At 36.4% G+C, this 14049-nt stretch overlaps 1 protein-coding gene across 4 annotated transcripts in view; it reads left to right on the top strand.

Annotated features, from left to right (window-relative positions):
- Window positions 1-14049, top strand: part of TBC1D19 (TBC1 domain family member 19) — a 151861-nt gene that overhangs the window by 26873 nt on the left and 110939 nt on the right. For 2 of the 4 annotated variants that reach the window (XM_045998271.1, XM_045998270.1), the window contains exons 2-4: window positions 3463-3535; window positions 4667-4712; window positions 8685-8760. In XM_045998271.1, coding sequence (XP_045854227.1) covers window positions 3463-3535; window positions 4667-4712; window positions 8685-8760 — 195 coding nt within the window. The remainder of the gene's footprint in view (window positions 1-3462; window positions 3536-4666; window positions 4713-8684; window positions 8761-14049) is intronic. The other 2 variants (XM_045998272.1, XM_045998273.1) reach the window with 2 other exon arrangements.

Raw genomic sequence — 14049 nt, 5'->3', positions numbered from 1 at the left:
GGGGTGTGGACCTATTCTTGTTGACTTTGAGGGGGGTTCTCTGTATCTCCTGGATTTTGATGCTTGTTCCCTTTGCCATATTAGGGAAATTCTCTCCAATAATTCTCTCCAATAGACCTTCTGCTCCCCTCTCTCTTTCTTCTTCTTCTGGAATCCCAATTATTCTAATGTTGTTTCGTCTTATGGTGTCACTTATCTCTCGATTTCTCCCCTCGTGGTCCAGTAGCTGTTTGTCCCTCTTTTGCTCGGCTTCTTTATTCTCTGTCATTTGGTCTTCTATATCACTAATTCTTTCTTCTGCCTCATTGATCCTAGCAGTGAGAGCCTCCATTTTTGATTGCACCTCATTAATAGCTTTTTTTATTTCTTCTTGGTTAGATTTTAGTTCTTTAATTTCTCCAGAAAGGGCTTTTATATCTCCAGAGAGGGTTTCTCTAATATCTTCCATGCCTTTTTCGAGCCCGGCTAGAACGCTTAGAATTGTCATTCTGAACTCTTGATCTGACATATTACCAATGTCTGTGTTGATTAGGTCCCTAGCCTTCGGTACTGCCTCTTGTTCTTTGTTTGTGGTGATTTTTTCCACCTTGTCATTTTGTCCAGATAAGAGGATATGAAGGATCAAATAAAATACTAAAAGGGTGGCAAAGACCCCAGAAAAATGCGCTGTAACCAAATCAGAAGAGACCCCAAATTGTGGGGGGGAGAAAGGGGATAAAAAGGGGTTCAGAAAAAAAAAATTTAAAAAATAAAACAAATAAAGAAAAAATATAAAAAAGAAAGAAAAAAATATATATTTAGATAAACTAGTCAAAAAACATTAAAAAAGAAAAGGGTAAAAGTTTTAAAAAATTTAGCAGAAGAAGAAAAAAGAAAAAAAAAATTGAAAAAAGAAAAAAAATTGGGGGCGCCTGGGTGGCTCAGTGGGTTAAGCCGCTGCCTTCGGCTCAGGTCATGATCTCAGGGTCCTGGGATCGAGTCCCGCATCGGGCTCTCTGCTCAGCAGGGAGCCTGCTTCCCCCCCCCCTCTCTCTCTCTGCCTGCCTCTCTATCTACTTGTGATCTCTAGCAAATAAATAAACAAAATCTTTAAAAAAAAAAGAAAAAAAAAAAGAAAAAAAATTGAATTAACCGCAAGACTAAAGAATCATGGGGAGAAAGCCATGAGTTCCGTGCTTTGCTTTCTCCTCCTTTGGAATTCCGCTGCTGTCTTAGGAATTGAACCTGCTTTCCTTGATAGATGAACTTGGTCCTGGCTGGATATTTTGTTGATCTTCTGGGGGAGGGGCCTGTTGTAGTGACTCTCAAGTGTCTTTGTCCGAGGCGGAACTGCACTGCCCTTACCGGGGCCGGACTAAGTAATCGGCTCGGGTTCGCTTTTGGGAGCTTCTGTTCCCTGAATGCTTTCTGTAGAGTTCCGGAGGATGGGAATGAAAATGGCGGCCTCCTAGTCTCCGGCCCAGAGGAGCCGAGAGCCCAGGGCCCCACTCCTCAGTGCGCCCCCAGAGGACAGCACCCAATCACTCCCGTATCCCCAGCCTCTAGCCGCGCTCTGAGCTCATCCAGCCCGCGACCAGTTCAAGGTAACCCCGAGCTGAGAGTTCAGTCCTCGGCTCTGTCTCTGTAGCCGGCTTCTCTGTTCTAATACCTGCGAGCTCTGCGACACTCCGACACCCCCGATCCTTCTGTGACCCTGCGGGACCTGGGGCCACGCTGACCCCGCATGGGCTTCACCCAGGTTTAGCCTCTAGAGCAATGTCCCTCAGTGGAACAGACTTTTAAAAGTCCTGATTTTGTGCTCCGTTCCTCCGCCGCTTGCCGGGAGCTGGCCCCTCCCCCCGCGGTCTATCTTCCCGTCGTTTTAGATTCACTTCTCCGCCAGTCCTACCTTTCAGAAAGTGGTTGATTTTCTGTTTCTAGAATTGCTGTTCTTCTTCTCTTCGATCTCCCGTTGGATTTGTAGGTGTTTGCAATGTTTAGATAAGCTATCGAGCTGATCTCCTGCTACCAGATGTAGTCTCAGCCTGCTACTTCTCTGCCATCTTGACTCCCCGCCGAAAACCAGTCTGTCATCCTCAATTTTTATTACTCTACCAGTATTTTCTCCTCAGTATGGCCTTGTCTGGAAAGGGGTGCTGGTTGGCCAGTGTCAAAAATTCATAGGTGCTAGGCTGCCACAGTCTTTTCAGACCTCATCTGCTATATTCACGTAGGCAAAAACCTCTCCCAGTTTTAGCTCATGTTCTAAAATTGGCCTTTTTTCGTATGTTTCAGGGAAAACAGTGTTAGCTATTTTGGGGGTCTTGCTGTTTTCACATCCATCACATATCCCACTGCTTACTTCTGCTTTTTCCTGCACAAATTCTAATACCATACAGGTCTGTAGCTCTTGGTTTGTCCCCAACTGTTTGTATTTTAAGTTTTATCATCAAGTTTTGTAAATATTTTCTGCGGGATTTGGGTTTTTCTATTGAGTTGCTTGGTCTGTTTTTATATGGAAATCAGGGAGATTAAAAAACCAAAAAACCAAAACAAAAACAAAAAACCGCCCAAACCAAAAAATAACTCACTGCTTCCAATGCCATTTTCCCAGAAAGGGGTTGGATCTTTGTGGAGGTAGAGTGGAATCAAGAATAATTGAAATTTCTGACTTAGAAGATCTGGTGCATGGTGACTTCATAGATGAGGATTAAGAAATAGAAGAGAAGGAATAAAGTATGAGTGGAAGATCAGTTTTTGATTTCTTAGGTTTAAAATGCTTATCATGGATTATCCCGATATTAATACCTTTTTAAGGAATAGACTTTTAGCATTTGATAAAAAGAACTAGGTAAAAGAACAACACTTTGAAAATAATCAAAGACATTATAAATGGGAGAAATACTACTTTTTGTTAAAATTACAGAGTGAAAAACCAACAGAATAGGAAGCATGCACTTGAAGATAAAGGAGACATTAGTGAACTAATAGTTTTATGTATTTTCCATAAATATGCACAGCAAATGAAGGTTTGCATTGAGCAAGACATTTGCATTGAGGAAGACACTTTTTGAAGATCTATTTATAAGGGAGGCAACTGGGTTTTTGGTCATTAGGTGTAAATGCTACCGTATATGTTTGATATAATATTAAGAGAATTTATAAAATCTGAGTATTTTTCCTATTAGAAAAATAGATGTTAAGTATTCACAAGGGTAAAAATCCTAGGTAAAAATGTTAAGTATTAGACTGCAGTGTACCATCACAGATCCTGTATTTTAAGAGTAGGTGGAAAAAGTCTTCTCTCTTAATAACGATTCTAGATAATTCTAAAGTGCTCTGGCTTCAAAAAGGGATTTTTAAAATTTTATGCACACTTAGATACTCCTTTTTTAAAGTTCCCTTCATATCAAATAACCTAAATGGCTTACTTTTGACTTCTGTCTTTTCCTTTCTTCTTTTTCTTCTTCTTTCTAAAATTAGGCCAGTCTTCAGAGACCTGAGATTAAACTTCAGTCACTAAAAGAAGATATTAAGGAATTCTTTAAAATATCAGGTTTGTAAGTTGCTTTCCCCCCCCAATTCTTTAAGGCAAAATAAGAAAATACTTTATTTGGAGGGAATATTTTATCCTTAAACTTCCCATTACATATTCAAAATTGTGAAACAGTGGCTGGATAGGTTTCTGTTTGAGGAGAATTAGAACTTTCAGATATTTCAATAAAATGCTGCAAAAATCCAGGAACACTGTGGGAATCACTGCATTAAAGTAATCAGTTTTGAATGCTGCTTACTTCCTGATAAAAATACATCCTGAATGTATAAAGAGACCCCCCCCTCGCTAAGCACTTCCTCTTTTACTTTTTTTTTATTTTTCAAAGATTTTATTTATTTATTTGACAGAGATCACAAGTAGTCGGAGAGGCAGGCAGAGTGAGAGAGAGGAAGGGAAGCTCCCCGAGGACCCTGGAATTATGACCTAAGCCAAAGGCAGAGGCTTTAACCCACTGAGCCACCCAGGCGCCCCATGCCCTCTCTTATTTTCATTTGTGGCTTCTTTTCCTTCTATACTTTTTCCCCCCTCCTCTTTTCTATCCTTTCAAAGAAAGAAAATCCTGATTTCTTTTAGAGCAAGAAAAGTTGCTTATTCTAACCTTTGCACAAGGAAATTGAGATGTTAAGTGGTTTACTTACCCAGAAAAGTTCAAGTAGTTAGCAGCCAAGCTCACTGGTCTGATGGTACCTCATAGTAATGTTTTTGTTCTTCCGGAGTTTATTGACTAGTTAGTTGTAACTAATTGCTTATGATCTATCTTTGTCAAGTGCCTGGCTGTTTCTTGCCCTTCCCTTGGTACATTCCTGATAGACTGGTAGTACAGTAGCCAGCACTGTTTTGGTATTCATTGGATACCTTAGCAATGGAAGAAGGATTTCTCCCATCTTGAGAAAATGGTGCAATAGTTTTGCCTAAAAAATAGTGTCAAACCGATAATTTTGTACTCAGTATTTGCCAACAGAGTGAATGTATAGGAAATAATTCCTTAATAACACACAGCAATTGGCAATTGATAAAGTTCTTCCACAAATGAATATAATGTTAGAGTCTTAGTGAGATAAATTTAATTATGATGTATGCTTATTTTTAAAACTAATATGTTCATATATTTTATTCTTTTTTAAAAAATAGGTTGGGAGAAGAAACTTCAGAATGCTGTTTATAGTGAACTGAGTGTGTGAGTTTTTCCTACATATTTTGAGATACTGTTATGTTTAGCTGTATTTACTTTGTAAGTAATGAATATAGTATTGCTATGTACACTCATTATATTGTTATTTTTCATTAGTATTTATATAACATTTCATTTACGTTAATACATTTAAAAATCAAAGTCTTGCCGGAGAATGAATAATTAATGTGTTGTTTTTTACACCAATATTTTTATATTAACAATTCATTTATCTAGTATAGTAAGGGAATTAAGCTAATATTTCAGATAACTGAAGCTTATCAATATTTTTTTTATTATTGCCATTTTGGATATTACCCTTTTTCTATCTTTATAAAGCAACCATTCTAAATATAAAATATAATTAACTTCCTTTTTTTTTTTTTGCAAAATTGGTGTCATTAAAAAAATCAATGTTTTTGTTAATGTGGACTTGCCCTCAGAGTGTGTTCAGATGTATATAACTATTTGTTATTATAAAGGATAAAGATCTAGAGTTAGCTTTTATAGTTTATTCAGTATCCCATTATTCATCACTTATTCATTGAGCACTTACCATGTGCTAGCACTATGCTAGGCACTGGGAATATAGTGTAGAACAAGAAATCAGTTCCTGTTTAGTTTATAGTCTAATGGAGTTCTTATGTCTTTTTCTTTTCTTTTCTTTTCTTTTTTCTGCTATCAGTTGTGCTTATGTCTCTAGTATTCTCTAGATTCTAACACTTCTGTTTATAATTGTCCCTTCTAATCTGCTGTTAACTAGGAAACAAGATAACCCAGTTTATCAGGATTGTTTTTAAAAATAAAGACTCAGATGAAGGCCTGTGGACCTGTGCTTAGACACACATTTAAAAAACTAGTATTTACTTCTTTGCTTATCACCATTTTCCCAGTAGATTTAAAAATTCTTAAATAATACTATATTTAAGTGCTATCTGTTAATGGAAGTTGACTGTGACCATACCCCTAGTACTAGTCATCAAGGAATAGATGTTTATCATGATAAGTAAGGTCTTAAGTGTACAGTTTGCATAGAGATGGCACAGGTTACTTAAACTAATATGAACATAGTGATTTATCTCTTTGCCTATTACACAGAAAGCTTGTAGCTGTGTCTTTATGTCCAGTACTGATGGAATAAAAGCATTTGGTTCTGTGTAATTACAAACAGTGAATTCTCATCTGAGGAGATATTACTGGTGATTGCTATTTTTGTCTAATCCATTCCTGCAATTGTTCTGTGAGTGAACAGTGAGTGCCTTTTTACTTGATGGGAAGGACAATATTTCATTCATTGTCTTATTTTCAGTATCCTAACAATAGACATTAAATAAATATTTTTTAATAAGTTGTTGTGATTTTTGAAGGAGTAAGTAATACCTTTTTTACCACTTGGGTTCTGAAGAAATTGAGAAATAAGATAAAACATAAAGGCAAATGGGTGATCAAAATTATACTTTTATTACTGGTGAAGACTAGATAAGAGGACATAGCTTAGTGCAAAAGCAAAATGAGTCCTTTAACTGAACTCCAGAATTAAATAGACTTACCTTCTAGTTAAATAACATTGGTGAGCATGGTCCGTTTATTATTCCAAAATTTAAAAGTTGGATAAGACACTATACCTCTTCTGTGGTATAACAAGTAAAACCCTAGAGAGAGGCCAAGAATGTTACAGTAATGGAGCTCTTTTCACAGGGAAGGACACATCCAGGGTGTGGAGAAGTGTTTCCACTAACATAAATGAGAAGAATAAAGTGGACTTAGTATATTGTGTTGCATTTTTCATTGGCAGAAATCATTAGATGGACAAGTGAAGAACGCAAAAAGTAAAGTAGAAGAATTCACTAGGTTAAGTAAAAAAAAATATGCTCTTAATAAAGCTATAAACACATGAATTATACAGATGATACATGAAAATTGTTAACTTCATTTTGGAAAACATGACAAAGATTTTTGTCCAATTCTTGTTTAAAAGAGAGAGAGGGGCGCCTGGGTGGCTCAGTGGATTAAGCCGCTGCCTTCGGCTCAGGTCATGATCTCAGGGTCCTGGGATCGAGCCCTGCATCAGGCTCTCTGCTCTGCAGGGAGCCTGCTTCCTCCTCTCTCTCTGCCTGCCTCTCTGTCTACTTGTGATCTCTCTCTCTGTCAAATAAATAAATAAAATCTTTAAAAAAAAAAAGTGGATTAAAAGAGAGAGAAAAATTTTTGTATTCTATTACTTAAAACTTTAATTGTAGGCTAGGTTAATTCTTCCCACTTCATATTGACTACTTAATTGGGGCACCTGGGTGGTTCAGTCTGTTAAGTGACTGACTCTTGGTTTTGCCTCGGGTCATGATCTTGGGATCATGGGGTTAAGCTTATTTAATTATTGTTGTATTAATATTTAATAGGTAATTTACATGATTAAATGATATTTTATGTAAGCACTGTGCTAAGCACTTTAAATACGTTGCCTTATGGGATGTTATCGTCACATCAACTCTATGATTGTGGAATTTTTTATTACAACCATTTTGCAGAAGAGAAAATTGAGGCTCAATTTTTTTTTCATTTGTGAATGGGGAAAGATGATTTATTTAGGTACATGGAGTATAGATTTTAGTGGAAAAAACAATTAGCTAGAAATAATTAGTTAGTGAAACTGTTTTAGAGATTGGATTGAACAAGTTGCTTTTTCTATTCCAGATGTGTTTCCTTTGGACGTTTGAGCATTTTACTCTTAAGTCCTGGGATAGGTATAATTAAGCTTGGTATATCATAAACACTTTATGTGTTGGTATCCCACTTTGGATGAGGCATTTCTTGAAAATTCAGTGTATGGTTCTTGAGTATTGGAATATGGTTGCTTTGCTGTAGGTACAAGTGTTTAAGACTAATTTCGATAGGAGTTATTTGTTTCTGTGAAAGAGACTGGAATCTCTAAGTAAATGTTGAACTGTTATGTTTTCCCATTGTGCTTTCTGTGATTTCATGTCAGTCTGTGTCTCAATCATTATATCCCAACCATTCTGGCTTTTTCTGATTTTTAAACATTCTAAATGTTCCTAACTCAGGGTCTTGCCTGAAATGTTCTTGCCTGGAATGTTCTTCCCCTAGATCTTTGTATGGTTGGCTCCTTCTCACTTATGTCTTAGTTCAAGTATTAGCTCCCATAGACACCTTCCCTTCCAAATCACTTCTATCTCATTATGCCACTCTCATTTTCTCATGGCATGTATTACTATCTGATATTGTTCTATTAATTTCTTTTTATAATTATTGACTGTCTTTCTTCACTAGAATGTTGGGTATATGAGAACAGGGGATATTGTCTCGATTGCCACTGTATACTTAGTACCTAGAATGGCTCAAATATTTGTTGAATAAATGTTTTCTTAATAAAAATAATACATTTTGAATATGAATATAAAGTTACATAGAAAACAAAGAATCCATAAGACATTAACATTTTAAAATTTTATTAAATTCGTGGATTATATATTAGAACATGGCTCTTTTGAAAGATAGTATTTATATTATCATTTCAACTATGTAAAAAATATATAATCATATTGAAAAGGAAATTGGGAGAAATGAAAAAAGTTGATATGTTAGCAAGTTCATGGATTTTTTTTAACCTTAAAAAATTCCTCTAAATGTTACAATATTTTTATGCTAAAAATAACAGCTCTGACAATTTTTATGTGAGCATTTATAAAGCTCAGTGATTTTAAAGTTACCTCAAATTATGAATTCAGATTATTGTGCAATTCAACTTTTAACAAGTGATTAAATTGCTAATCTAAAACTACAATACTAGTAGGGTAATAACGCTTTATTATGTTGTTGCACCTTCTATAAACACACAATATTGCTAACAGATAATCTAGTTCACTTAAGACGTGGACCACAGAGGTAAGTAATTTCTAACAAAGAAAATTAATTAGTTATTAAGGTAATGCACAATATTTAGCTGCCTCTTTTTGTCTGCAGGTTTCCTTTACCTAGTCACCCTGCTGCACCTCCTGAACATCTGAAAGAACCTTTGGTTTACATGAGGAAAGCACAGGTTGGCTATCATTCATTTCAATTTTATTTTCCATGCCAAGTTATATAATACAAAATGGAAGATCCTTATTGATATCCCAACCATTCTGGCTTTTTGGGAGATTGGGGATTGGTATGAGTACCACAGGGATTGATATCAGGAGTATATATTATTCATTGTATAGTATTGTATAGTATGGGTAAGACCCACTCTGGCAACGTGAATAGTATTTACATGTTCTTCCTTTTTACTTTCAGTAACCAAGAAGCACACCTACATAATTACAGTTATCCTAAAAATGTTGAGTAGAAGGAGAAAAAATCATGTACCATACTGGCCTAAAATTGTAAATGTGATAAAAGTATTATGTGACCATTTATTCCTCATGCCTTATGATATTAAAAGAATGAGATGGGAATGAACTGATTCACTCTTCCTTTGAAATATTGGCTTTTGAAGCCAGTGATACTGATACTGTGTTTGAAATTGGTTTGTTCTCACAGCAGGCTGCTATTTACTAACTGTATTCTGTCACAGAACTCAAATGAACCTGCTGTCTAAAATGGGCTGAAACAACTAAAATTCACTTTAAAAAAAGAAATGATTTTACACAGAAAACTGTAAGAACTGTTAAAATAGAAACACGTTCTGTCACATGCCCTTGACCTCTAGACTGTTCTTCACCTCAGCAGGGCCTCGTGCGCCTGCCTATGAAGTAGCCTATGAAGTAGCCTCTGAGGTTGCCTCTGTCAGCCTTCCTCATGGCACTGAATATGACTTTGCCACTGCCAAGGGGTTTAATGGGCACCACAGAGTGGACCTTTCTCGATCATAGTCTCAGAGATTATCATGAAAAATTTCCAAATATATCCCAAAGAACTTCAAAACCCATCACTTAGCCTCAGTTATCATAGTGGTTCGTTTTGCTCCTGGGAAATAATCTGCTGCTTTGAGTTATCACCATCCAAGCAGTGGATGTGAGGCAGCTTTTTTATTTTTCAACTTTTATTTTCATTTAAAAAGCTCTCAAAATCAGATGGTGAAAGGAAGCAATAACATGAAGATATTTGAGGGAATATGTAATATATTCTTATCTCTGCATGGTACCTTTAGGTCTAGCAATCAGACAGTATTATTGATATGTCATAAAGCATAATCATTAAATGATACATGTGTGAAAAGATAGTTTGCTCTTTTGTTATAAAGATATAAACTCAAAAAAGTACAAAGGTTGGGTATGAATATTTTTTTGGTGAAATTTGAAAATTTCCAAAGGGTTTGGAGAAAGTATCAGTTTTAGCATATTAAGTGTGAGAAAGAAGATACTAAAGTTATTTTCCTATCATGATGGAAAAGAAGAGGTAGAGAGGTAAATAATAGGTCCATGCTTCAAGCCCACTGCGGTAGCTGAGAACACGTATGATGGGTAAGTATATGTACTGCGTATGTATTATGCTTCTCCTCTCTTTTCTTTCCAGTCTTACCCACTAACTCAGGGGTTGGTACACCACAGCCCCTGGGCCAGATCTGCCCTGCCGCCTGTTTTTGTATAGCTGGCAAGCTAAAACTATCTTCTTTTACATTTTCAACTGGCTGAAAAGCCCACAGAATAATAGTATCTGTGACCCATGAAAATTATAGGAATTAATAAAATACATTTTATTGGAAAATAGTCTTGTTCATTTACTTACACTTTGTCAGTGGGTGCTTTCACACAACAATGTCAGAGTTTAGTAGTTGCATAGATACCTTATGACCTGCAAAGTCTAAAATGTTTACCACTTGTCTTTTTACAGGAACCTTGTCAATCCCCGTACCACATTTTTCATTCTTTAAGGGCAGGGATTGTGTTTTTTTATTCTTGGCATCCAGCACAGTGCTTAGCCCATGGAACACGATTTGTTGAAATAATTGATTCTTTAACTGTAGTCACACTAATGTGACTTAATGTCCTCTACCAGTTAGTGTCTGCCTGTCTTCTTTTATTTGTTCTTGCAGTCATCTAGTTCTTAAACTCCCTGGTTGTATTAGGCAGTTCTCTCCTCTTTGCACAAAAGCTCTAGTCTGAATGGCGTAAGTACCACTCCATCAATGTGCTCCCTTGCACCTCATCGCCTCTTGCCCCGTTTGACTTCTGTTTTGTCTGCCTTTCCAGTCCTCAGCCTATGGCACCTTCTGTCATCTGCTTTCTGCTTTCTTCTCCCTAACTGTGAAATTGCTTAGGAAAGTCACATGAATTGTGTATCTACCATCAGTTTAGTTCTAAATCCATTTATTTGTCCTTCAGTGGATTCATTTTGCTGCTGTCAATTATTTTATTATTATCATGCCTTACCTGCTTTCCAGTTAGATTTTCCCAGGATTTTTCATGCTGGTGTAGCCCCTAATTCTATTTCTCTCTCATTTTAAATGTTAAATGCTTTTAATATTTGCCACTTAGTTTATTAAGAACATTCAGGTCATCTCATTCAGATTTCCACAGCTTCCGTCTTCTTTGCAGCCACAACTTTTTTGCCTCTAATCCTATATAATTAACTGTCTACTGTACATTTCTTCTGTGATGTCAAAATCAACATGTCTAAAACTGAATTTATTACATTGTTCCTAAAATGAGCATCTCTTCCTGACCTTCTATTTCTATTAATTTAGCATTACTATAGTAATTTAGACTTGAAATATCTTTGATCTCTGTTTTCTATATCCAAATAGTCATTAAGTTCTACAAATTATTTCTTCCCATAGTCTTATAGCCTCTTCTTCCTTTTATCATCAAGGCCATTACCATGGTGATCACAGTGATGACGAGGAGGACGACTGCCTTTTATCGAGTGCTAACTTTGTTTCAAACATTAATTCACATCCTTGTCTTATTCTTACACCTGATTTTCAACTTGTCTCCCTCCCCATCATTATATATACTCTTACTACAATTAATTTTAGGTACAAGCAGGTGAAACCTTATAATGTATCTCACTGCCTTCTCCCAAATCTTCAGTGACTACCAATGCCTAACAAGTTCCTACTCCAAAGCTTAACATTTAAAAATTTTACTGTTTGTCCCTAGCTTCCCCTTCCACTTTATCAATCTCTACTCTCTTATAACTGTTCTATGTGCCCTTCCAAGTGAATCATTTTGCCTTTTCCTCTTGCGTCTTTTAACACTTTCCTCATTTCGTTTTCTTGTCCCAGAAAGCTCTTTCTGCCTGCTTAGCATTATGAAAATCCATCTAATTTGTGAGGGTCAGCTCCGATGACATTCTTCTCTGTGATAGTTATCATCTCCATTGAAAAGGACCTCTCCCTCTTTTGGATTCTTGTAGCACACTGTCATTTTACAGTTCTTATCACAAATTGTGTTCTGTTAGAGCAATTTCTTTTTGGCTTTTGTTATAAGCCTCTTAGAAGCAGTAACAATTTAAAAACATTTTTGTATACCCATTACATTTAGCATACTGACCTTTAAGTAGCAAGAACTTGGGAAGTTTAGGTCAAATTAATAGTAAAGGTGCTTGTCATCTGTTCTACCGATTATTGTGATATTCATTTAAGAGATCTTTACTGAATGCCTGCTAAAAGACACTCTACTATGTGCTATGAAGATTCAGAAATAAACTAGATATAAAGCACTTGGGTGGCACAGTCGGTTAAGCACCCAAATCTTGGTTTCAGTTCAAGTCATGATCGTAGGGTTGTGAGATTGAGCCCCATGCTGTGTTCCGTGCTCAGTGTGGAGTCTGCTTAGCTTTCTCTCTCCGCCTCCCTCTGCCCTTCCCCTCAGCTCGCTCTCCCTCTCTCCTTCTTTCTCTCAAATAAATAAACAAATCTTAAAAGAAAGAAAGAAATTATATAAAGATTCTGCCTATGGGTAATTCATGGTTTAATCATTGAAAGAAGACGTGGGCATAAATAGTTGGAATGTAAGGTAGAAAGTGCTATGTACAATGGGGGAGCTAGCTAAAACATTCTGTAGGAGCAATAGGGAGGACCTGGGCATAGGTGATTCCTTATTAAGTTGTTCTTTGCTCTTTACAATCAAAAAGAACTTTAAAAAAACCAGTTAGTATTTCATTCCACTTTTATTTATTAAACACGTCAGCAGAAAATATATTGGAACTGGAGCCTGGAAAATTTGATTTGTTTTCTATTAAAGTTTCATGAGTTATTTGAACTTATGCTGCTTTTTTTTTTTTAAGATTTTAATTATTTATTTGACAGACAGAGATCACAAGCAGGCAGGAGGCAGGCAGAGAGAGAGGAGGAAGCAGGCTCCCTGCTGAGCAGAGAGCCCAATGCGGGACTCGATCCCAGGACTCCGAGATCATGACCTGAGCCGAAGGCAGAGTCTTTAACCCACTGAGCACCCAGGCACCCCACTCTGCTCTTGATTGTATCTTCAGAGTTGGATGTAAATCAACTTTCTACAGGTTTTGGCAAGCTAGATCAGTGTTCAGTTTTCTGGGTTGATAAGGGAAAGAGGTTTCTTATAGTACATCAGCATTTCCCAGAGTGTTTTCTGCTGAGTGCTAGCCCTGAGAGATGCTCCACAAAAAAGTGTTCCATGGACAAATAAGTTTGGAAATTGAGGCCCATACTGCCTTCCTCTTGGTGATCACAGTTTAATTAATTAATTAATTGATTGATTAAAAATTCATGGTTTTTATTTGTATTTTTTTTTTATTGAAGTATAGTTGACACACAAGGTTACATTAGTTTCAGGGTTTCGGGTGTTGAGCATAGTTTCAGGTGTATCCCATAGTGATTTGATGACTCTCTGCACATCATGATGCTCACCAGAAGTGTAGCTGCCATCTGTCATCATACACTGCTATTACAGTACCATTGACTATATTCCCTGTGCTGTACCTTTCACTCCTAGAATCACAACTTTATGATTTTTTAGTGGACTTGATTTTTTATAAGAGTTTTATATTTACAGAATTAAGAAGATATTATAGAGTTCCGATAGATTCCACACTTAGTCTCCCCTATTATTGGTATCTTAAGTTAATGTGCTACATTTGTTACAATTAGTGAACCAATATTCATAAGTTATTATTAGCTAATGGTCATACTTTATTTGTATTTCCTTAGTTTTAACCTTCCTTTTTTTGTTCCAGGATCCCATCCAGGATACCATATTATATTTGGTTGTCATGTCTCCTTAGGCTCTTGTTGGCTAGGATAGTTTCTCAGACTTTCCTTGTTTTTGATGACCTTGACAGTTTTGAGAAGTACTGGTCAGGTATTTTGTAGAATATCCCCCTGTTGGAATTTGTCTGATGTTTTTCTCATGATTAGACTGCAGGGGGA

Source organism: Meles meles, chromosome 2 (genome assembly GCF_922984935.1).
Source record: "Meles meles chromosome 2, mMelMel3.1 paternal haplotype, whole genome shotgun sequence".
In the NCBI taxonomy this organism is placed as follows: domain Eukaryota; kingdom Metazoa; phylum Chordata; class Mammalia; order Carnivora; family Mustelidae; genus Meles; species Meles meles.
The sequence above is the reverse complement of the archived record's forward strand: the minus strand, read 5'-3'. Positions and strand labels throughout refer to the sequence as shown.